This window comes from Macrobrachium rosenbergii, chromosome 55 (assembly GCF_040412425.1).
Source record: "Macrobrachium rosenbergii isolate ZJJX-2024 chromosome 55, ASM4041242v1, whole genome shotgun sequence".
Lineage (NCBI taxonomy): Eukaryota > Metazoa > Arthropoda > Malacostraca > Decapoda > Palaemonidae > Macrobrachium > Macrobrachium rosenbergii.
The window spans coordinates 13,944,736-13,972,214 of NC_089795.1; the positions used below are offsets into that span (position 1 = coordinate 13,944,736).

The 27,479-nt window shown below is 35.2% G+C and overlaps 1 protein-coding gene across 3 annotated transcripts in view; it reads left to right on the top strand.

The window, feature by feature from the left end:
- The window catches only part of LOC136835931 (streptococcal hemagglutinin-like), a 601,990-nt gene that overhangs the window by 523,251 nt on the left and 51,260 nt on the right, over window positions 1-27,479 (top strand). For all 3 annotated transcript variants that reach the window (XM_067099809.1, XM_067099808.1, XM_067099810.1), the window contains one exon: window positions 25,416-25,545. In XM_067099809.1, the coding sequence (XP_066955910.1) occupies window positions 25,416-25,545 (130 nt within the window). The remainder of the gene's footprint in view (window positions 1-25,415; window positions 25,546-27,479) is intronic.

A 27,479-nucleotide genomic window follows, 5' to 3' on the forward strand; every position in this document is an offset into this window, starting at 1 on the left:
TTAGAGAAGCAAGTGACCCTTTATAAGGAAAAGAATAGCTTAATAAGCTGCAGAAATCAATTACAATATGCTGACTTGGATCTTGAGTATAAACTACCTGTTTTTATGGCCAGTCCACCATGAGCACCGCCACCTGGATTTCAAGCCATCAGCCTAAAAGCTTCCTTCCAATGCTCTACCTGCATTCTCCCAATTGAATAAGATGCATGATGTCCTTTACAAGAGCTCATGTCAGATAATGTCCCCACTTTAACATGGTCAAAATATTTCTACAAGACTGATATCTTGCACTATCATATTGAATAATGGAAACTCAACTCAGCTCTCCATCAAGCATTGTTATCAGATGAGTGGCTTCTGTGAACAGCTTGGAGCTCTGGTTAAGGCTTGTCTCTTCAAGGTCAATTATAGGGGGAAATTTTCATTATTAAAACTCTAAAAAGTCATCACCAAAGCTGAAAATAATGTCAAAAATCATTGCCTGGCCCACTTTGGGGACATCTGACTTCTGGCAAAGCTGTTACACAGATAAGCAAATGACCTCACCTCTCCCTTGAATCAAGAAAATACTTCTGTATATCAAGATAGAAATCCAGACCTGTGTTACAGTTATTCTCTGCTAAGCACCATACTTAAACAGTTTGTGAAAACTTGTCTGAATGAGTATCTCATATCATTCTGGGGAATGGCACTGTGGTATTGGCTCTTAGTACTTAGCCATTGAATCAAAACTGCAGGAAGTATCAGTATCCTTTAGATGTATTAAAATCCCTGCACAATAGTACAATTGGTTTAGTATGCTCCATTAACATTTGAACCACAGGGGACCTTTACATAACTTGTAAACAAGATAATACTGCTTGAATCCATTACTGACTTCACTCTTACTCCGCTGCTGATGGAAGGGTGATAAGCCTTGCAAGTCTGCTGCAGTCTCTATCCTACCCCCAAAGCATGAGCCACCCAGTGGTTCTCATGCTGTCCTTTAGCACTGGGTGCCCTGCGCAACATGTTGCTACCACTACCAAACTCTGTACTAAGTAACTTTTCCATCACTTAATCGCTACCACTATATACCCCGAGCTGCCAGTGATGTAGGCACCCACAAAAATCGTAGTGAGCTAAGCTCAATAATTCTTCATTGATATAACTGTTTAGTTTAATAATAGTTAATAGAATTTAATGATTGTCATATGTACTCAAACTCGTGCCTTTTATACAAAGTAAGTTTCCCTTTTTCTTTGATAAAGAATTTGTAGATTCTCTTTAATTTTTCAGGAGGTACATTCATATCTACTTTTCACTGACAAATCGCATCTGCTGTTTCAGATTGGTTACTAATTCATGTAAAGTCGTCCATTAATAAACGTTACAAATTATGCTCATCATTAGGGTAGAGTAATTCTGATTAATTCTTGTGACTTAATGTTTGACAGCTCCCCATCTAACGGAACCCTTGTCACTCTCAGATGTAGATCTTGAGATACTTGTCACCAGTCATATTATTTCTGCATAAAATCCATTACAAAGGAATAATAAAAAAGGTTAGCATTATGGTACTAACTTTACTGAATTCACAAGAGGGTCTGGATTTGAAGCCACCACATCTTAAACTAAATCTCAGGAATAAGAGGCTTAAGGATCTATAACAATTCAAAATCAATTTTTTCCTTCAATGGTTCAGGCATTGTTTTCTGTCTGACTTGCAGTAGCTGTAGATTTCACTTTGTGATGGATTTTACACAGAATTAACATTACAGAAAATTCGTTGACATCACCATGTAAATGCTTATTTAGAATAAAAAGCGTGAGGTCTACTAGTTTTCTTTGTATACATGCACACCCATATAAATAGATGTGAGACCATGAATCACTTAGGAAAAGTTTATAAACTTGACTTATGTAGTTTTACGAAGTGGACAAAAAATAGTAATTTTAAGCAGACCCTATATAAACTAAACAATACATGAATACATGCAATCTGACATATATATATACACACAATATATATATATATATATATATATATATATATATATATATATATATATATATATATATATATATATATATATATATATATATATATATATATATATATATATATATATATATATATATATATATATATAAATATATATATATATATATATATATATATATATATATATATATATATATATATATATATATATATATATGCAATTTCTATTTTGGAGTTATGGCATTGTTCACGGATACTATCTTTTATCAAGACTTTGAATCAGTCTATACTCGTACTTCTTTGTCTCCTCAGGCAAGCTTCTCAGGAATAAGGAAAAATTATTCAAGATTCTTTCCATTTACTTTTTTTTTTTTCTAGTCGACAAACCGTTTCCCCACCTCTTGGCAACGTCTTCAGCACTGGATTACATAATGACATACAGGATTTTTATTACTGCACGCAGACTTTTGAATTTTAAACATGATATCATTGGGGTGTTGAATTTCTATTGGTTGGCAGGTCTCATTGTCTCACTTGGGGGTTTGGGTGGCAGTATGGGTATTCCTGGTACTCTGTAGGATGTGTCCTACGCTGTGGCTTGCAGCAAAGGGTGTGGCCAAGGGCATGATTCCCGTCTCTGGTCGATAGTCTTGATTTGCTTTGTTGTCGCTAGTTGTGCCCAGGGATGTTCTGTTGCTCATGTCTCCCTTCAGATCTCATGGATGTCCTGTGGTTTCATTGAAGAAGGGAGGACAAAGTCCATGTTCTTCTGTATATTTCACACAGGCAGTTGTTAGTTTATACTCACAGCTTCTGGTATTTGCAAGCTGTGGAACTGGGCTTCACTATGAGTGATCTCTGCGCTTTCTAATAATTCTTCTAGTGTCAGTTTACAGTCATGGTTGTTTACGTAGTGTTAAAATATTGCCCTCTGGTTGCAGTGAACTTGCAGCCACCTGCGCAGAGTGGTAGTGGTAGGACCTATGTAGTAACTGCTGAGGGCTTGACAAGTCCCTTCGGTACATTTAAATTTGTATAATACACTGGTCGACTCCTACATCTCTCTATGGTGGGGGGCGGGGAGAGTGCTATTTCACATTACAAGGTGCTGACTAGGTTCAAGCGGCAGTAGACAAGTAAAGAAGCACTTGCCAGTATTCGTAGGTATGGTCCAACTGGCAATTATCCTCTTCATGGCCTTGACCCCATATTGAACTGGCTGTGATATACTGCTTTGTAATACAATGTGATGTTTCTAAATGAGCATTTACATGATGATATCAGCGAAATTTTCTGAAAATAGTTCCAGTTCATCTGTATCACTCAAAAGGATCATATTAGAAAAGTGCTTTCATATTATTTAATATCAAAAGATGATGTCACTTTTCACATCCTTCCATCTAGACTTACTGACAGTGATCTCCCAGGCTTTGTCTTGATTGGATGATAACATCTGCTGCTAGCGTGAATCTCTATAACATGTATTCTTGTATTTTATGCAAAATTTACCTTGTGATTTTACATATCACAAAAAAAATATGCAAATAGAAGCTGCACAATGTTGCAGGAAGGATGGATTGAATGATTTTTTTATAGTCTGCTTTGTACTGTGACTGAGGTTTCTGTACGCGTTTGCCAGTTGCCATTCAGAACTGAATAGATCATGATTTTTGTGCGCTGTTGAAAAAATATGCATATAAATGCTTTAAAACTGACTTTTTCTTTCCAACATTTTTATTATACTTAGGTTTCTTTGGCTGTTATCGAACTGATAAAGTCGCAAGATCTGACATGAGCACTGTGATACAGAAGTCATCGAGCTAGTAATGAAAAGGTCTCGTAATTACATTGATTTCTTTGTCCAGATTTTTTCCTTTTGCTCTCTGGCAAACTGTTTGACTGCTTTCACGCAGTTGGTCAACTAAGTCTTTTCTTTCGGAACCTAATTCCGGAAGACCTGTGACTCCAAGCAGGGTTTCGATAGGAAAGAGACAATATCGTTTTAAAGATGACTTGAAAGAAATCGGTGATGTAGATTTTGTAAAATAGCCTCAAAACCCTAATTTGAGACTGTTTATCCATTTTGATTACACATTTACACATCCATTATAGTATCTAAAGAAGACGAATTTTACAGGAAACTCGTTTGCTGAAGGAAATGAGCATCTTTATTAACATATAATCCGATATCACTAACACAAAAAATGAGCGTTCCTAATGACAGACAAACGGACTAACGAAGACCCGAGCTCCACGTCCTGAGAGTCCGTCATTTCAGGCAAACTGAGGCATAGCAGCATTGCTCTTTCTCTCTCTCTCTCTCTCTTCTGTCGGCGCGAAAGATAACATGGGCAGTGCGTCTAAGAATTATGCAATTTTGTTGCGATCTACCCACAACACAAATATTCTTAAGGTGCAATAAAGACAGTGTTCTTTTTGATTTGCAATATTCGCGTATAAGGCATATGCCAAAGACCGCAACCCGCCCCCTTTTCCCTCTCTTTTAACTACCTACCTTTGTAAATTAAGTTTCCTAGTAAATTATTTGTATTAAAATTATCTGTGTTCAACTTTATCTTGTCGGTGCTCATTTTCGTTTTACGTTGAGTGTTCTATTTTGTGGACAACGACTTAATGAAGTTTTTAAATTTTTTTTAAAGAAGAGTTAAAGTTTAAGGTAAGAAATGAGAAAACATAATCATTGTCAGTGATAACACAAATAAAGTAATAGAAAATGGACAGGATGTTTAAATAAACTAATATTTCAAATCGTGATGTTATTCCACTCCCATTCCGAATGAGAAAAACTGGAAGGAGTCGGGTGAAATGGAAGCAACACAGGACATATTACTTTAATGGAACTATTGATTTCTTCCTCGTCACATTCCTCCCCAATTGGTCTGTTCTCGAATTTCGCTCCAACCTGGAAGGATGGGCAGAAAAAAAAAATGAAATATCTCTCTCTCTCTCTCTCTCTCTCTCTATAAAAGTATAAAATGGAGGAGGAGAGGCGATGGCTCCAGTGGTCTGGTTGACTCGTGCCTCACGGAGAGGAGAGGGGAGGAGAGGAGGAGAGTCAGACGAACAGGTTGAAGAGATGTCTGTCTGTACAGTATATGCCATGATCATTTCAGTCTTCTTCCGAGGAGGAAAACTTGTGTTGTTCCACTTGTTAATTTTTTGCAGTGTTTTTCCTCAAAAATTTGAGAATGGTTCACGTGGGATTGTTGAGAGGAAAAATCGAACATTTTCATTAACACAACTTATCGTTAGGTTTACCTTTATCGTTCACAAAGAAGTCAATACGAAATTTTCATCATTATGAATAGTAACGGGTAATGGTGACGGAGTAATTACCATTAATATGTATAAATTACAGTCAACATCAATGCTATTTGCTTTTGTGCACAAAAAAAGAGACGGATGCAACAAATATTCATTCAAACTTGCTAAATACTGTCAGAAAATTACATGTACTCTTCAGCTACAAGATGATACACTTAACGCACCATAACTAAAGGAGTAGGAGAGCAAGAGAACGTCGTTGAAGAGGTAGGCTGTATAGGCTGCTTGAAAAGAAATGAGGCATCGCTCAAAATACTGATATTCGAAAAACGTTTGCAGTATCTAAAGCAGATGATTGCTGCACGGGGAGATCGTTTGACTGGAGAAGAAGAACCCGGCTAGTAGCAAACAAGGAAGGGAAGATGAGGAATTATCATAACATCTTGATAACTTCAACACCAAGTCATTCTAGGTTCAGACAAACCACTCGGCAACACTGCATTACCACTTGCAAACCCGAGGATGTCCCATAGACCTCTGAGGGTTTGTGGCCATTTGCTCAGTTTTACTTTCACCCGACGCGTCCATTTTCTGACCACATGACGCACAAATTGAATAACGATCGTCCTCCACGAGCGTTCAAAACAAGGCAGTAAACGCACTTTAAAACCCAGTCCGTTTCAGGTTTCACATTTCCGTTTAAAGGGGAGAAGGCGCTCCCTCTCTGCCTACACGCTTTTGAACATTGCGCCTGGAAGTGCTCTAAGGACTTTTTCACGATTAGAATCACAGACGTGTTATCTTAACATGATTAGCGATTCAGAAGCACTCGAAACTGTCCTCCCTCTTGGAACGGCGTTGGTTTTTCGATGTCAGTAGACTCACAAAAATCAAAGCATATTTATTCACCCTTTACGTTTACTACATTACTGGCGCAGATGAATGGTCGTTTGTGTAATATGTAATACGAAAGCTAAACAAATTCTTAACTATATTAGCTACTTATTCTGCCAGCCATAACCATAATACGATTGAGTTGTTTCCACTGGAAAATAATAATCGAATTGTAAAGAACAAAGGATTACATGCAGTTGGACTTCCAATCCGTGTGTCCACGAACCCTGCTTTTTTTGTGTGTGTGTGTGTGTTGGCTTTGTTTTTGCTCTAATAGTATGAAAGGCATCGGTGCTCTGATTTCAATGCTTGATGGCTTAGTAAATAAAATGAAATTCTGAGACGCCATGAAAAACATTTCTGCGTCATAGCCAGTACTGTTGGATTTCCTAAATATTTTAGTATGATATCAAGCAATGGGACAAAAGTATTTTAAGTAATGTTGGGATGATTTGGTTTACATCTTCGTAATTAGGGCTAATATTCTAGTTTTACAGAATATGAAAGCTCTCGAAATGCTGCCAAGTTCAGGTACAAAATTTTATATCTTTATTCTAAATTCCCAAATAACGTTGCCCAATATCAGAAATTTTGACTCACATCTTACAAGTTACGTTTAAACATTTCGCTATTTTCATACACGCTAGTTAAACCAGAATGTAAGACCATGGATACGATACATCCGATGTACTCAATTCCAAAGTAAACTGGCCCTAAATTTTCTATATATTCTGTAACAAAGAATATTACTGACATAACTAGTAGTAAGTGCTTTTAAGCTTCGGAAATTTCATACTTTAGCTCTCAAATTTGTTATCGTCGACTTACCGGGTCCATTATATAATAATAATAATAACAATAATAATGATAATATATATATATATACACACACACACACACACACACACATATATATATATATATATATATATATATATATATATATATATATATATATATATATATATATATATATATATATATATATATATATATATATATATATATATATATATATATATATATATATATAAATGCCCATCCTCTTGGCAGAATGGAGAGATAGGAAAGGACTTCTTCATTTATATCACATCTGAATTCAAAGGTTTGACGTGATCAGCATTTTCAAAGAGTGTAAAGTTATCAAAAAGTTAAAAGGTCATTGTACATCAATTAATGTGTATTATATATATATATATATATATATATATATATATATATATATATATGTATATATGTATATATATATATATATATACATATATATATATATATATATATATATATATATATATTAATATATATATATCATCATAAACTGGACTCTTGGCTGGTGAGAAATTGAAACAAAATTATGATTGATGCTGCCACAAAACCAAGAAAGCCCAGCTTATGAGCAAAAGGAGAAGTTATTTGAAAACTTACCTTAGATTTTCCTGGATTTACAATTGAATGGGGAAGGTCGCCATATGGGAATTAGAATTCTTTTAGAAATTTACAGGGATTTAATTACAGAGACTTAGCAAATAAACAATGATACACAGAACAATATAATCACTAAGGGGCTGATTCAGTTATAGGACACAGGGAACAATGATGCAATGATTTGGCAACAAGCAAGTTGATTAAAAATGAGGCCAATATGTAATACAATTAGTCCAATGATCATAATAATAACATTCAGTCTTGCCCTGATTACACGAGTTACCTTAATCACAAGTTCAGAGGGCATTGTGGCTATTAGAATACATATGTGTCTGGTAAAAGTGACCAGTAGATTCTGCATATATATTTCAGCCTAAAAAACAATAAAAACGATTGCCCACTTGGCTACAAAGGTGAGGATGGGTCTATTCCAGCTCTAAAAAATATATCTGAAAACGACAGGTATACTCGTATATATGTACGAGAGGTGATAGACTTTTATCCTTCTCGTAGCCAGGTCGGCAACGTTACCTCCTTGTGATTAAGGTAACTCGGGTTCGCTTCCTGCGGCCGGCCGTCACAGGCTCTTCAATTTCTTCCCTTTGGATATCGGCTTCGTAGTTACAAGCATATCCAAAAAAGCGCGAAGAATTAGCGAAGTTCAGAGGGTATTGTGGCTATTAGAATTACACACACACACACACACACACACATATATATATATATATATATATATATATATATATATATATATATATTGACAAGGAGATAGCCGGTCATCAAAAGGTGATACATTTATTGCCGACGCGTTTCGTAACAACATAGTTACATCATCAAGGCTAAAAGAGAAAACAACACAAATTAAAAACACATGGAATATAACTTTGACTTTAAGAGTCTCAACAAATTATACGAAACTTACATTAAAACAAAACAAGATTTAAAAAGCACCTGCTAGACTAAAGGCTGAAGGCTGAATGATTCGGAAAGGAGGGAGAGGCAGCGGAGAAATACGGCTCAAGCCAGAAACAGCTGTATAGAGGTGGTGTGATTGTTCAACTTGGGCACTAACTGCTTGATAAATAATGACTCTAAGATAAGCAGTTCGTGTAAAACGGCTTGTTTGGCCCAAGACAGAGAAGTCAGAATAGTTAATGCTGGTGTTACAAATTTTTGTGTGATTTCTGATATTAGAAAATTCAGGGGATTGGACAATCTGCAGCCAGTACGATGGCTGACACCATTATGTGAATCAGCTCTGACCTTGAGCAATCGCTTAGTCGAACCTACGTAAGTCCCCAAATTACATCTGGGGCAAGTATATTTATATACGACTGAGGATTGCAATAATGGGCAGATTTTGTCTTTAAATTTAAAAAGTGATCCTATTGTAAGGGATTTTTTGGAATTAAAATAACTTGCAACATATTAAAGTGTTTTTCAATTGCAGACTTGAGATTCCTTCTAAATTTGTCATCTTGGATGTATGGAATACTGGCATACAGTTTCTTTCGTGGAACAGTGCTTATGGAAGGGAGTCTGATAGTTTCTTATTTAGAAAATTCTTGCAATGTCTGAAGAAAACATGTGAGGGAAACCAGTTATCGGTAAAATATTTATACAAAAAAACAAAATTTCTTTATGATATGAATCCCAGGAAGAGGTTAGAGTGTAAGCCCGATGAAGCAGGGTAAAAATTGAATTGAGTTTAAAATGATAAAAACAAGCACTATAAAAGTTTGAACCCAGACCTGAGAAAGTCTTTTTCTAAAAACGGAAGTGTTAAAACTATTACCATGTCGAAACACCAAAACATCCAAAAATGGCAATCGATCGTTTTCTCTCTCTCTAATGTAAACTTGATATTCGGATGTAATTCATTAATGTACGAGAGGAACTGGTCAGCATGGAAAGCTGATTTAAAGAGAACAAAGGTGTCATCAACAAACCGTTTATACACAAGAGGATAAAAACCTAGGGGCAATTTTCCAACATGTCCTCCTCCAGGAGCACATAAAAATATTGGAAAACGTGGGACCAAGGGGTGATCCCATTGCCATACCGTCAACCTGTTTGTACAAACAATCATTAAAAATAAAGGCAGTGTCCAGCACTGCTAACTGCAACAATTTCTTAAAATAGCAACGGTCATAGTTAAAATAAGTATCACTGGGTTCAATAAAAATTTTATCTAAAATAACCTCGATTGTTTCTTCTACTGGGACATTTGTGAATAAGGATTCCACATCGTAACTGGTCATATACAAGTCAGAGTCTTGACATAAAACATATGATTTAAATTCTTCAGAGTTTTTTAAGATATGTTGATTAGAAGTAAACAGTTCAAGCAAAGGAACTAGGTATTTGGCTAGTTTATAATTGGGAGCATGAACTGATGACAATATTGGCCTCATTGGGGTTCCCTCTTTGTGTGTTTTAGGTAGACCATAAAGGACTCCAAAGGATGTACCTGACTATATAAATCTTCGTAGATGTCTTTGTTAATGATATTCTTAGTATTAAGTTCTTTTAAAAATCTATTGATTCTGTCTTCAACTTTAAATATATGTTTACATTCAGGTTTACCAATTTTCTGAAACTTGCTTTCATCGCTCAGAATAGATTCCATTTTATTTATATAATCTTCTTTGTTCAAGATGACAGTGCCCTTACCCTTATCAGGTTTAGTAATTATCAAGTTTTCATTTTTTGCCAGATTTTTCAGAATCTCTAGGTCAGTTTTCTTAAAGAAGGGTGTCCAATTGGTCGTCAACTTCCTAAATGCCTGTTGAGTGATATCTGATAGTTGTGACTGTAATTTACCAATATCAATATTAAAAGGTTGATTTTTTAACCTATACAGCTGTTTCTGGCTTGAGCCGTATTTCTTCGCTGCCTCTCCCTCCTTTCCGAATCATTCAGCCTTCAGCCTTTAGTCTAGCAGGTGCTTTTTAAATCTTGTTTTGTTTTAATGTAAGTTTCGTATAATTTGTTGAGACTCTTAAAGTCAAAGTTATATTCCATGTGTTTTTAATTTGTGTTGTTTTCTCTTTTAGCCTTGATGATGTAACTATGTTGTTACGAAACGCGTCGGCAATAAATGTATCACCTTTTGATGACCGGCTATCTCCTTGTCACCCTGTCCTTCTATGTGCTGTGGCCCCTTGTGCCAACGTATTCTGTCTTATATATATATATATATATATATATATATATATATATATATATATATATATATATATATATATATATATATATATATATATATATACCTGTGTGTGTGTGTGAGAAAAACGATGAAGTGTACTTCAGGCCAATGGTTTCGTGCAGTGGAGGACGAAACCGTCGGGATACAATAAACTTCTTCCTTTCTTTGCACACTTGCTTCTTGTGGATTCATTGCACGTTGTTATTCCTTATTTCGTGTCTATGAAGATTACTATCCAAATATGTATGTGTATATATATATATATATATATATATATATATATATATATATATATATATATATATATATACTCACACACATACATATATATATATATATATATATATATATATATATATATATATATATATATATATATATATATATATATATATATATATACAGTATATATATATATATATATATATATATATATATATATATATATATATATATATATATATATATATATATATATATATATGTATATATATATATATATACATTCATCAGTTTCTGATATACAAATTCTTATGAACCTTCGAGTACCATAATTTACAAAGGATTTTTAATATACTTTTCTTTCTATCATATATATATATATATATATATATATATATATATATATATATATATATATACATATATATAGATATATATATAAATATATTTATGTATGTATATAAATATATTTATCTATATATATATATATATATATATATATATGTATGTATGTATGTATATATGTATGTATATATATATATATATATATATATATATATATATATATATATATATATATATATATATATGTCTGTGTGTGTATATATATATATATATATATATATATATATATATATATATATATATGTATGTATATATGTATGTATATATATATATATATATATATGTCTGTGTGTGTGTATATATATATATATATATATATATATATATATATATATATATATATATATATATATGTGTGTGTGTGTGTATATATATATATATATATATATATATATATATATATATATATGTCTGTGTGTGTATATATATATATATATATATATATATATATATATATATATATATATGCGTGTGTGCATGTATGTTTTTATGCTGTATTTTAGAATTAAGCTAATAATGACATATAAGAAGAACAACAAAACTTCATGGTACAATTTGGCTTGTTTTGGGTTATTTGCCCTTCATTTACTAGATTACTGTTCTGCCGTGTGGATGTCTGCTTCTGCCAGAGATTGATCTGTTTTAGATAGCGCGGTTCGCGCTGCTAGGTTTCTGTTTCCTAATAATAGCAGTTATGACTTGGACCATCGACGGATAGTCTCTTGTTTGTCAGTTTTCATAAGTTGTATTTTAACAGAGATCTTTCACTTTCACAAGTGATCCCTATTCCCCTTTTCCTGCCGAGAGTAACTAGTTTTGCTGAACAGCAGCACCATGTGCAGTAAATTTGCCTCCCCTCGCTGTCATACTTTTCAGTTCCAGGGGTCCTTTATTCCTCACACCATTGGACTGTGGAACAGTCTCCCTCAGGATGGTGTGAAATTGGAACCTCAAAAGTTCAAGCAAAGGTGTCATGCATTACTACCCTAAAATAATTCTCATTGTTTTTTCATGACTTCTTTACATTTTTATCTGTTAATTAATTAATTTTTTTTTTTTTCCTTTCTAGTAACTGATCTCTTTTTTCTGTATTTCCTATTACTTTCTGTTGCTTCTTTCAAAAGAACACCATATTCTTTGGATCCTTGGACTTCAAGTATTGGACTTGTTCCATATGAATAGTGTTCAAATGCTGAATAATAATAATAATAATAATAATAATAATAATAATAATAATAATAATAATAATAATAATAAGAAGAAGAAGAAGAAGAAGAAGAAGAAGAAGAAGAAGAAGAAGAAGAAAGAAGAAGAAGAAGAAGAAGAAGAAGAAGAAGAACGGCAGACGAAATTTTATAAATGGTCTTTAACTGAATTAATTGAAAGTTGATGAGATCAGAGAAATATTTCCATCTACTGTATAGCGAGTAAATCATCTGGAGCGGAGCGCCCGAGCTTTATAATCTGCTCTTAATTGACTTCCTATTCTGGAAAATAGAGGGGCATTTCAACAACATGTAAAACACTCATATTATAAAGTTAAATAGGCAAAATAATGACACTGTAATATGTATGATAGAAAGAAAAGTATATTAAAAAATCTTTTGTAAATGATGGTATTCCGAAGGTTTATAAGAATGTGTATATCAGAAACTAATGGCGAATCGGAAAGCAACAAGATCGATATAACGGCTCAAGAAGAAAATGTTGAAAATCTTATTGCCTGCAATAACAATATCGAATTCAGATTTCTTTGAGCATTTATGGTAAGGAATTTTAAAGTTCCTTCCTAATAGCAATGCTAAAAATAAAACCTCTTTTATCGTAGTGCAAAAAGGTACGATGACCGTGTCTTCCTGGAAAAAAACCCGCACGAAAGACGTTACACTTTCTTCCCCTAAAAAATGAAAAGAATTGTTGATATCGTTAGTCAAATTTAGTTTCACGGCTCAGTTTCTATTGAAAGGAAAAATGCCAGCAACGTTACCTACAGCTAATGACTTTCCGGTAGTAAACACGAAGCCCTTTTCCGAACATGGCTTCACTCTGCCCAAGTACAGTAGGAGTCGTTAATGCATCTCTGGCTTTCATTAGGACCATTTACATTTTTGTCTAATTTGTCTGCAGTTACCATTCAAGATTTGCTTTTAAAAGTATTCAGTAGCTTTTTAAGACAGAAAACTTGAAGTGACTGTTGCTCGTCTGTGTAGCCAAGGTAGTTTTACAAACCATTACCAGATCTAATGATAAAATGCTGACATGATGTGGCACGAAATCTGAGGAAGTACTGAGATCCAAGCATATAACCTTTTGCTTACATTTATTCACCACAGGGGAAAAAATTCTAGTCTTTAGATTCCTAAATCCCATGAAATGAATGATGATGTAGAAATATCTAGCCATATGTGAAAAAAGTCAAGCATCACGCCAGTCGTTTACCTTAAATATACATTATATATATATATATATATATATATATATATATATATATATATATATATATATATATATATATATATATATATATATATATATATATATATATATATATATATATATATATATATATATATATATATATATATATATATATATATATATATATATATATATATATATATATATATATATATATATATATATATATATATGTATATATATATATATATATATATATATATATATATATATATATATATATATATATATATATATATATATATATATATATATATATATATATATATATATATATATATATATATATATATATATATATATATATATATATATATATATATATATATATATATATATATATATATATTTATATATATATAGTATATATATATGTGTGTGTGTGTGCGTGTGTGTTTGGGTTTTCTTATATACTATTAGGGTGCAGTGTTTCTCTTAAACAGCTTTCATTGAATTCTTAGGCACAAGTAGCGTTTGCTATTGAAAGAGACTTCTATAATCTTCTGAGTCTCCTTTGAACTTCAAGGCCAAAACTGCTGATGAAAAGACAAAAATCATTGTTTCGTTACTCCACGTTATTGTCTTCTGTGGGTGTTAGGGTACATATTCTTGAAGAAAATTTTTCAAACTAATTGTCTAAGTAGTAAGTGGCCTGAGATCATTATCTCTGTATCTTTCAGTAAATTTTCCCTTGGTCCTAAGTTAATGATTTGTTGAAATCCTTTGTAGTTAAGTATCTTACCAGTTTTCCACCGTTAAATTGGATAGAAGCTTGCAGTCAACCATATGAACTCGCGTATTAAAGCGTGTGACTTTAATTATCTATATTTTCATAGCTTATGTATAGTGAATACCATTAACAAGGATCTTAGAGTCTAGACTCCACGTATAAATATCTTTTTCTAAAAGCAGATAACATATAAAAATAAAGAGAGAGAGAGAGAGAGAGAGAGAGAGAGAGAGAGAGAGAGAGAGAAAACGAAGCAGATGGAAGGACAACCACGTTGAATGAACACTAAAAGTAGTTGGCATTGTTTGGGGCATTGTGACTGCAGTCATTGTCTGCCCTCCCAGAAGACTTTCCTTTCTCACTTTTTTCTCTTTTCCTCCTGCTCCTCTTCCTCTCCCTCCTCCTCTTTCTCTTTCACTCAGAGCTTTAGGACTGATCTGGCAGTGAGCAAATTTTGCCGTAATTTTCATACCTCTTTGAGATGCTAAGTTACCTTTTGAAGTGCTCTAATCATGTTTAATTCTTTGGATTTTTGGGACATCCAAGACATCACGTACACAACATTTCTATATTTCAAGAACGCTCATTTTTCACTATGATTTCAAAGAAATATTTATCTTTAACTGAGAAATAAAAACTTGTTTGTTATATATATGAATAGGCATTTGATAAAAAGATAGAAATGTATTACAGCTTGTTTGTATTTGGGATAACGGGGGCATGTCTATATCTTCACAGAGTTGTTTTCCTATCCATTTGGGCCATTTGGAAGTACCTAGCTTAAATCCTCAAGTCTGGAACTACTAGCACCTGTTGCATTGTAGTTTGTATCCACAATCGGAAATTGTGGTCTCACTCGGGAGGAGCACAAGAAATTATGGTAGATAAGGTTTAAAGCACAGAGAGTTTTCTCTCCTAGACTTCAACTCTGAATGCTAGGTGGATGACTATGGTTTAAAAATTGATTATTCTTTAATGAATCATCTAAGGATTCTGCCTTGTAAATGGACAGGCACAATTTAGAAATGCCCCCAGTCCCAGGCCTATGGAGGTGCTAAACAATAGACCAAAAAATCAAACTGGAAAGATAGAATAAATAGCAAAGGATTCAAGATGTATGAAATGGATTTCTAAGTTTTTTTGTGACTCGCGGGGAAAGGGAATTAGAAAACAGATTGGAAGGGGCTTATGTATAAATATATTCAAGAAAAGCATGTGGGACTGGCATGACCTTAGCACCAGATGCAGAAAATGCACTGACTGACGGGAAAGCAGTGAGCAGCAGATTACTGCTAGCAAGATTTAAACAAGTAAAAAATGCGCTTTCTGTACAATGTATAATGCTGCATACAACTATCAGCTACAACCTCGCAATGCTCAGTTACTCCCCAGATACGGTGGAGTGATGGTGAGTGGTGCGCCTCCAGAAAGCGCTGCCAGATGCACGAAAACTTAACCTAAAATAAAATAAAACCTACTGAGGCTAGAGGGATGCAATTTCGTATGTTTGATGATTGGAGGGTTGATGATCAACATACCAATTTACAGCCCTCTAGCGTCAGTAGTTTTTATGGTCTGAGGGCAGACAGAAAAAGTGCGGATGGACAGACAAAGCCGTCACAATAGTTTTCTTTTACAGAAAACTAATAAAAACAGTGCAATACGAATTTTACATCGTCCTATGCACCAATGAATGAACGCCCTGAAGAAATCAAAGAGAAGTTTTATGTGGAATAGCTAAATGTTAGAGATGAAATACTTGAAAGTGATATAAGATTTGTTGGTGATATGAATGATAAAGTTAGTAGGAACAGTGAAGGTAAGGAGGATGTAATATGTAAGGAGGACGTGGGAGAGACTGCTAATAAAAATGAGGTATGGTTTATTAGTTTTCGCACTAAAAATAATTTGGTAATAGGAGTCACTCTTCCAAAAAAAAATATATCCATACATAAACTTAGACATCTCCAGATGGCAGTAAGAGAAACCAAGTGGATCAAATAGGAGATAAAGAAAAGAACTTTAAGGAATGCTAAAGCTACACACACACACACACACACACACACACACACACACACACACACACACACACACACACACACACACATATATATATATATATATATATATATATATATATATATATATATATATATAATATAAACAGACATAAGAAAATAAATTCAGTGCAAGGAAAACAGTGTTCCCCTCAGCAACAATGAACTCATAAACAATTAATATAAGAATATGTTCACAGTTTACAAATGTGTTTCTATATTTTCCTGCACATGGTTTTAACATAACGAAAGGAAGTCCTGTTTTCTCTCATAAGTATGTGTGCCCTGAAGGTGGTAGCTACTTCCTGGGTTGGGCAACAGATGTCTAGATTGGTATGGGGCCTCATCATAGCTGTTATCACTCTAGCAGGTGTTTCTTTAATTTGTTTGGCATGGCAAACAAAGCAGTTCAGGAAATTATATGTTTCAGGCTAGCAACAGTCCATCAAGTGTTTACTAAAGTTTTTGCCCATGTTGCTATTTGGGCCCCTTAATAATAATAATAATAATAATAATAACAATCAATCCAAGTCATTAAATGACTGAAAATGAGAGATTCATGAGTTTCCTATATCTGAGAAGAGGTTATTGTTGAGGAAGAGTAACAGTATATTTGGACAGTTGCTTCCATTCTCTATCAATGCCTTCAGTAATTCAGGGAAATTTTGTGTAGTAGAGGATGGAAGTTGAGGTTACATTCTAATGGAATTATTATATTTAGGGATCCTTTTTTAATAAGTACATCCACAGAGAAAAAAACTCATCTGGCTTTCTGATACGATGGTGGTCAGCTCTAGCAAGGATAGTTTCTTCTTGAACGCGATTTTGACCGTTCTGTAAACTGCTCAAAAATGCTGCCCATCTAAAGTGGAAAGGATGTGATAGATTGTCATGACTCTGTGGCTCTTTGCTGATTTCCAAGGGAAAGTTACTCGTATTGATAAACATAATGTAGTTGTTAGATATAAGCATCTGAGGTAAAATGTGACAGGAGTGGGAGGAAATCTTAGAAGAGACAGGGAGCTTTTCCTGTTTTTCCCTTCTCCTATGGGAGATATAGGTTCTCTGAAACGTCCCATGAAGTTTAATATTCATATAAACCTTTGAAACTCTGGCACAGGATCCACTTTACACAAGTCAACGATGTCATCAAGCAGAATATCTCAATCCTGCTATGAGGGTTGTACAAAATGTGATGTCTCTAGATCCCAAGTATTGAAAGTCAGCCATATCCAAGAAATATTGCTTGCTTTTCAAACAATGTGAGACAGATGTATCCAGCTGACTCCAAATATCAACAGGGATTGGTTCTGGACCTTCTTGCTCAAAATTCAGTGACATAAAATCCCCATTACATAATTTCTGTTTCCTAGTGCTCAAGAAGCACTGATACAGGAAGGTAACTAAGGTGGCTTAGCCTGTGGCAACATGATCAGCACCACACCAGATAATCTTAAAGAATGGAAAAGGGAAGCTTACTAGATCAGCATGGTACAAATGACCTTGGTCCCTAATGAAGCTATCGTAGGTCAAATGGAATCCTAGGTGCTCCACCAGGCTCCTATGGGAGGCTGGAGTATGACTTTTCATTGAAAACGGCATGTAAGGCTTCTTGCTGCATCTGCCACAGTAATACAATGAGAAGCAATTTTGAGGTAATTCTTCAAAAACAGACGAGAAGACCAGCAATCTGGAAGGCTCTCCAGAGGGAGGAAAATACATCAAGCTTCTGAACAAGGAGGAAGGGGTCAGATTAATTCCTCCATTGTTAATATGATTATGGTAATTGCATTTGGGTTGCTTCTAAAGAGCTGTATCTGGCACTAACATTGAGCCAGTCAGGTTCATGCAACCATACTGAATTCTTCCTTACATTGTACCGCTGAAAGACTTCAGGTGTCTAGGTAGGGTAGGATGTTGATCGTTGGATGTAATGTAAGGTGATGTCCTATCTTCTACAGTTCTCTTGACTTCTATAGCCTGGCTGAGGACAAAGACCTCTAAGTCTGCAGATCAGGAAATAATAAATTGCCAACTGGCACTTCATCACAATGGGCTTGAACAAAGTAAAAAAAAAAAACATCTACAGTTGCAGAGAGAGAGAGAGAGAGAGAGAGAGAGAGAGAGAGAGAGAGAGAGAGAGAGAGATGGAAAATGAAATTTTTCCCCATCAAAAATTACTTAATGCAGTACTAATCTGACAAGTATTTGCAAAGAATATTTAAAACTTATTTTAACATACTTTCCTCTAAGGGTGTTAGCATAAGGAAGTACTTCCCTCCTTTCTTAAGTGGCACCACTGCCTTATGCCAACCTTAATGATGGCAGCTGTTTTCAGGATGTATGATAGTACAGAGTGCTGAGGAACCTGTTGGAGCCATTACTTTCTAATGAAGAGCAGGAGGAAGGGAATCATGGGTACACTCCAATTTTATTTAGAGCTCTGGTAAATGTTCCTTCAGTGGTACATATGTTCTTTGAGAAGACAGAGCCATTTAGGATTCAGATAGGGGTTTTGCCAATCCTACGGAATTGTAAAATCTCTAGCAAGAGGGTGAGACTCTTTAATTAAAATTGGAAACTTTGTTGCACTTTCATTTTATGATACTGTTCTAAGAATGTCGTGAGATAACCATTTGCTCCTCTTGTTACTCATTAAATTTCCAGTCAAGGGGATGGTGGGCTGCACACTCATTCATCCATTGTGGCTCTGCTCACAGTGTGAACTGTTGTTATTGCCTCTCACAGATAACTTGAATTATCATTCAGCCAATGAATATCATATATCCATGAGGAAGTCTTCCCTAAAAATGTTGCCAAGAGTCCTCTACTGATAAGGTCACCTGGGCTGTTTGTTTCAAGGAATGTAAGACAAAGTTATGGTCTTCAATTCCCTTGACTTCTATGGCCTGATTGAGAAAGACCTTTTTACTTTTCTTGGAAAGGACTTAGTAGAGTGCAGCTGGGAAGTAATTCCACAAATGATGCTCTACCATGATGCTCTTGAACAAGATGCACAATTTCTGACACAGGATTGACCAAATCTTCAATACTAAAAGGTCCTGACAGGGTGCCATCAGCGCCAGGTTTGGTGCAACAGGAGACTTTCTTGTTAACAACTGACTTGCCACTCCCAAATACTAAATAGGCCTAAGCACCATCAGCCTTGACAGAAGTAGGTCTGTAAAAAAAGCCTGAAAGCTAGCACTTCCAAATTTCTGCACAATTAGAGGGAAGTGCAAAATATTCCAGTCTGCAGTGCTGGCTCAAGCTGTCCTAAAATTTCTTACTCATTTCCACATTTTGGACCATATTCTAGTCAGTGGTGGCATTCACATTCTGAATAAACAATTTTCTCTAGCTAGCCTGTACAGACCAAAGTCTGCAGGGGTCTAAATCTGTTCCAAATAAGGACATGATTTTCTATTGTGCCAAAAGTTTTCTTAAAAGGCACTTAGGTCTGTTACCAGAAACCCTTTCATTTGTTGGGGATTCTGTTTCAAAGCTATTCTTATTCTGCTTGCCATGGCAGTCCAGTGGCTTCACAGCCTCAGGGTCACATATTGCCCATTGTTCATCAAATGAGCTGATGTTGCTGGCCTATTTGTCCTGGGTATATTAGCATCTTTGAGCATGGTCCCCTTGAGGGCCCTTGTCCGTAAGGATTTCTGTGGATTTATAAGTTCTTCATGAGACTGGTGACATAGAAATGCTCCTTTATGGCAAGGGCAAATGGGTTTCTGTGTTGGTTCAGAGTGTGCTGAAAGGTTTGATTCAACAGGAATGAGACCAGGTGGTACCCAATACAACAACCTTTAATTCTGGGGTGGTGTGACAAATAGTGATTTGAGTCCACCTCAAATGTCCCCCATTCTGCACAACTGCATGACCTTGATGAAATCAAGGCCGGTGTGCACCATCAGGATATCTTTGTACTGCTAGTAGATCATTACTGAAGAGAATGCCACACTATGCTACCTTTCCCCTTTCATAACTGACCACTGGAACAGTTCCAACACATCTACAGTCATGATTAACTGAGTGGGTTGTACTGAGACTGTTACCACAGGGCAAACTATTAAATAGAGGGTAGTGGGAGGTCCTTCTCCCAGTCATCTGTACTAAAGTGATTGTAGACCCCTTGGAGCATAATGCAAAAGATAATAGCACCTGCATCACTATATAAGAGATAGGAGATATATGCCCTGAAGTTGCTCCTGAGAATGAATAAAGGTGGGAAAGTAATCATTGTTAATTGGGATTCCAATATCCTTCAAAGCCTTGGACTAGTTATTTATTGTCCTTTACTATGATTCCCATTCCCTTCAGTTTAGCATAACTCTCAACAAGGCTGGGCCTGTAAATGACACTCTCGGTAAGTTCATAGACTAGAGTGTTAAGTATAGAATAGAGCTTTTCTGCTTCTACTTGATGGGGAACATTGTTTCATGATTCAAGGATGACCAATATCTTTTGTGACCTGGATGGTCATAGATGTCACAGACACTGTCTTGTCAGCAGATGCCACTGCTTTAAGGGCTGTAGTGACCATGTTTTCTGCTAATAATTGACTGCAAGGTTTCTATGCAGAGGATGGTTGATAACTGTGACAACTCACATCCATGTCAAAGGACCAGGAGTCTTTTTAAAGTTACCAGAAACACAAATAAAGCTCAAGCACCTTGTTCTTCTAGGATTCTTGAGTACTGGAACTCTGGTGTAACTGGCAAAAACAAAACTAAAGTGGATTCAGGACAGAGTTCTCTCCACTTATGTATGTTTTGTAACCTATATGGAACTTGAGGATCAGCTTGGCAATGACAGGTTGGCTACTTGGGAGCCACTCGATTGACTATAGTCTGCAGGACATCAAATCCCAACCTTGGAAGTCTGAGGGTGACAGCGGTTATTGTGATTACCCATGGGTGACTTAATGAAGGTTTCTCTAGCATGTGATACAGATACTTGAGGACATTCAGTATTTAGCTGACAGTAAGGCTCCAAGTCCTGTGATAATTGCATAAAGCCTTTGACGTCTCCTTGACAGAATGTGGCAATTTCCAGTTTTACACTGGGATGAAAGGTCAGTCAGTCTTAGAGTGTAGAAAATGTTAAGAGATTTTTCAAATATATCCAAGGGAGGAGAAAATTAATGCACATTATGTTTATAAAAATAAAAGTTACATATTGTAGCACAAATGACTTGGGAATTTAATCTCAGTCTTGAACTGCTAATATCATGTGAATGATATATCACCAAGAAAAAATGTTAGGAACACATAAATGAATTACCCTTCATTTTTATAACTGTCATGAGTGCAATTCATTGGGCCATGAAAAGAGTGGGACATACACTGACTTTGAATAGTTACTGAGTAATACCTATGAAATTTTTTCTTCCAGCAATGGGTTAGTTTGTGGAAGGATGAGGTGGTTGGTGGCCTGTAATGAGTACTGTTACGGCCCCTTGGAGGCGTTTTGGATATTAATAAAGACACTCTAGTCAGAAGTGAAATGCTGAGTTCCATCTCCTGACGACTTAGTCTTGTTTTCTTCTCCATTTTCTCATGCACTTCTTCCCCTGGCTATCCCATCCATTTCTCTATTCACTCACATTCTTGTCTTGAGTCTATTTTTTAAATGTTTCTCCATTTGCTATTGGGTTTGCTGTTATGTATTTGCTGCCGTGCTGATGTGATTAATTCTTCCCCTTTTGCCATGGTTGTGTTTCCAGCTGTTTCATATAACTGAGATAGTGCTCAGTGCATCTCTTTATAAAGATATACACATGCATACATAAGTGTGTGTATGTATTTGTGTATGAGAATTTGCTTTGGACATACAGCCATTTCTTATAATTACAGGTGGCACCAAAGAAAAAAACATTTGCTGAATCAATGCAAAAACCCGTATGAACAGACCTTCCACTTCATGCTCCAACACCATCAGCTAGCAATGCTGATGTGCCTTACATCAGCAGCTTGCTGAAATCCCTACCACATTTCAGTAGTTTTTATTTTATTTGAAGGTAAAGGTTAGTCGTGATCGTGCGTCTGGCACCGCTATAGGTGCCAACAACACAGTTCATCACTGGGCCATGGCTGAAAGTTTCATGGGCCGCGGCTCAGAGTTTCATAGGCGTGGCTGACAGTTTCATACAGCATTATAAGCTGTACAGAAAGCGCGATTGCAATTTTGTGCTTGTTTGTATTATACGGCTAGAAACGCCTGATTTTACATTAATTGAGCATTTCCAATAATAGAAAATCTAAGTCCAATGTTTTATCAACTTCAGTAATAAGTGAGAATCAATGAAGAGGAAAATAAGCGTCAAGGACACCAAACTTAGACTCCTCCATCGCCTGGAATAGTTGCATTGCCTCAGCGTTTACCCTTTCACTGCAAGTGATGCTATTCCTACCCATAAAGTTTTAGTTTATAAAAGATATATTCAGCAATTCGGATTATGACTCAAATTCACATTGTTATCTTCGCCTTTTTGTTGTTTTTATTATTATTCGAGTAAGGTACCTATTGCACGCAGTGAACTTTACCAATGAACAGACTTTGACGCATTTTTGACGTTATGGACACACTTGTTTCCAAAAAAACCTTATCAGTAATAATGACCGCATTTTTACATGTCAACTATAACACATACAAACAATTATCATTGATATTGTTCTTACTGCAATATGCTTAATAAACTATTTTATATATAATCCTGTTCATCTCTTATTCTTTAAGTACTGCTGAAAATGAATATGCGAGGATGTTCTTTTAAATGAGATACAGGATGCAATACAAGTTTAGGTATTTATCAGTTTTTTCAAATGGCAAAAAATGTTGAACATTCGTTTTCAGTAGTAGTATATTATCTTTTGCACTCAACATTCCTTTAAAAGATAACCTGCACGAAGGTCAACTGACCTCAAAATCTTATTATAGCAAAATACACTCAAATACCTGGTTTAGTTTTTTTTATAATTGATTATAAATAAAACTATCAACTCCACTCGACGAACTGCTGCAAAACGAAAGGAATTACCAATGACACATTACAGCAATCTTCAAGGCATTCTTAGTAACAACGTTCAATGAAAAAAATGTATTTAAATCGCCAGTCGTAAAAAACAGAAGGTTTAAAAATACTTCAGAAAATCACGACAGTCGCAAAAAGTGTCCATGGAAATTATAAATGATTCTACAAAAAATGGACAATGGATACATAGCAGCAGGAAAAACAGAACAAACTGGCCGTGAACCCAATCGTGCACAAAAATCACGTGTGTTTCTGTTCGACAGAAGTTGGGAACTTGACTACAAAAGGTTTTCATCTGCCTCTTTCCTCTGCAATGACCTTAAATCTGTGGTCACTCTGAAGAAACTCTCTCCACAGCATATTCACGATCAACTTTGCTTTTAAATATCCGTCACGTAAGGCTTACAAATTTCAAAGATGCTGTTGCCTAGTTTCCTTTTTAGAATTAAATACATCAGTTTATTATTCTTTTGAATCCTGTTTTTGTATTTTTTACAACTAGAGCACTGCACTGTTTATCAGTTAACTTTTGCCCGCTTAAAACATTCTCCAAACTTCTTTCACTGGCAGCTTCAAGCCATCCAGGTTGAGAGGTTCACCGAACTTAGCTAAGTCTGCACTGGGCCATATTTAGAATAAAGTGACCTCGTGGTCTAAAGATTTTGGAACTTTCATCCAGAAGGTTAATATCATGACACATGTGATCATTAACTGGTCACCCTGGAAATAAACCGGTTTCCGTTGACCAACGCTAATCTGCTTGGATTGTCGGTTTGGGAAGTCATCATATCTGTCGCAATTTCCAAAAAAGGAACAAGGAACCGCACTTATAGGATAGATAAGGGATATCACAAAACCAAGTTCTTTGATCAAACTTTCCTCCAGATGATAGCAAATTCTAGCCTAGGGATCTTTACTTATTTAAATGGCGTATTTTATTTCCTAAGAATTTCTTATTTTTTCACCAGGTAACGTGGAAGCACTACACCTCCCTTAATTTAAATAGGCTCATAGTGACTCTTTCCATATGAAACATTTTCTCGGAGCTCAGGTTAAACTTGAAGTTATAAACGGAACGAAGTAGAGCAAGGATGATATTAATTGTTGTGGCTATAAGTGTACATATATATATATATATATATATATATATATATATATATATATATATATATATATATATATATATGTGTGTGTGTGTGTGTGTGTGTGTGTGTGTATGTGGATGTGTGTGTGCGTGTGTGCATTTGTTTACAAAAACATGATACAAGAAAATCCTCTCTTAATGTTATGCTTTCCCTCAAATTCATATTAGGTTTTTTAATATTGAATCCACTGTATTCCTTGAAGAAATTCCACACTTGGTATTGTGAATTCGACTTTTTTTTCTATATAAATGACAGAATTAATACTAATCGGTGTTCTATGACAAGAATTGCAAAGCAAACCTTCCCCGAATGCTATGTCTGTCCATATGTGACAAAAGAGGAGAGGAGAATATGAACAGCTAATGAATATCGAAAAAGTAGGGATAAAAAACGGAAAAATAATAAAGACGGACGTCTCATTGGAGTTTTTCCCTCCTTGCAATAATAGTCATTCCAATAATAGATTTATTAGTATTAGTATTTGCAGTAGTGACTGTACCGTAACAATTATTTCTCATTTCGTGCATTCCTCTTCCGCAGACTTCGCTCAGTTATTGTTGTGCGAATGCCTACTTGAGGATTGTCGAGAGCCTGACGTCCATGCCGGGTCTGGACATCAATAAACCGGACACCGATGGTAATACTCCTCTCCATTACGCCTCTCAGGCAGGTAAGTAACTGAGATTTCTCTCTCTCTCTCTCTCTCTCTCTCTCTCTCTCTCTCTCTCTCTCTCTCTCTCTCTCTCTCTCTCTCTCTCTAGAATTTTTGTTTCTAAAATTTTCTCAGTAAAAAATTTGGAATACATAAACGAGGTTGAAAAAGGAAAAGAAAAAGTTTGCCCTTTTCACGAGCACCTTGAAAACAGTTCAAATGTGTTAAGCGTTTTAATTGCCTCTGATGATCAAATTGAATTTTCATATCCTTGTTGTTCTTTGTACTCGATCAGGTACTTTCTGTCCGAGAGAGCAAACCAGATAAGATGTATTGGACGAAGAATAACTAGTGCCTAACCTTTACTGAAACCCAATCAGTATCTCCAATAGGAACAATGATACAACGCCATTACTGGTTCCCACATGAAATTCCTTGTTCTAAAGCACAAAAGATGACAAGTCAATTTTCCCAAAGACTGCGGGGGTTGATGTCAGTGGAACCAAGTTGCTTAAAAAATCTGTCAACGCTATATTATCAGTAGAGTAAATACGACGAAAATAGTGTGGCCCAAATTTCTTTGTACAACAATAATCACCAGAGAAGAGATAATAAATAATAAATTAAACATTCATAAATATACATTCCTGCACTGTAGACTCGAACTGTCACTCGGGAAAATTAACTTCATCTATACTGAGCTAACTTCATTTGTTGACAAACCGACTTCATGCCCCAGAAAATCAGGCATTTCTTTACTCACTACTGCCATCTTTCGCTTCAGTGAGACAGAATCTAACTAACACATCCAGACTATATTTCTGCGTTTATTTTGGAACCAAGAAAGAAAGAAGGAAATGCAGGTTCATCCGCCATTATGTGCAGTGGGTCAAATCTGAAGATTTTGGGAAATTACTCGTTGTTTCCGGCACCGGCTTAGTAAAGTGTTTCTAAACGTTCTCATCGAGAACTTTGGTCGTTAAATGGGGTCTCCGGACCTTTTTTTCTCCTCTTTGCCAGAATTTATTCCTTCTTCGCAAAAATACAAGCAAATGAGAAAGACATTGTTATGTCATTCCACCGTTATCAGAACATCTGATATATTTAGTGAACTAAATACAACTGAAGTTTGGTATTCATACTTAATGATAGTTGTAGAGTTATGAGATAGCGCGTATCATATCATGCCAATAGTATAAAACTGAGAGAAAAACGCGATTTCAAGTGTCTGCTCTCACAAATAGATTATCGATCGACCTTGACATTTCATACTGCTATTGCACCTGATTGTAATCATTAAAACAGAAGAAAATTTTGAAACATGTACTGTGGATATCATAAATCCGGATCATATTTTTAGAAATAATAATTAAAGGCATCAGAAGTGCCAGGGAGGATAATTGGCCTCCGGAGGAGTTCGCTCTCAAGGAGTTTTTAACAAATTGAATGAGGCGATATATCACCCCTTCTCAAGCTGCGGTTTTACCCTCACAACTTTATCATTTTATAGCGCGATGCACATTCTGAGACTGCCTGCTGCCGTAGCGTTTGAGATCTAAATAAAAAAAATGCTAAATCACAGTCTTGAAAATACGTTAAAGTTGAACAAAAAATGATGAAAAGCAGCCACTACCAAACACTGTGCCGATCCAAAGCTTTATTCAGCATCAGAGAAAAAAAAATTAGTGTAAATTACGGTAGAATACTTTTGGGTTAAATAGCTGGCAATACAGAAGATACTTAATACCAAGTTTCCACAAAATCAGAGAAAAATGTGAAGAATCAGATTAGGTATCATTATATTTTCACTATAACATTTCTGACGACTAGATACCACCATTCAACACTGGCATAACATGATGTAATTCCTCATAAGTGTAGGGAACAGTGAAAACATTTCAAGATTCAAAAATTCTGATGAAAACTTTCTTTGACAAAAACAATAATGAAAC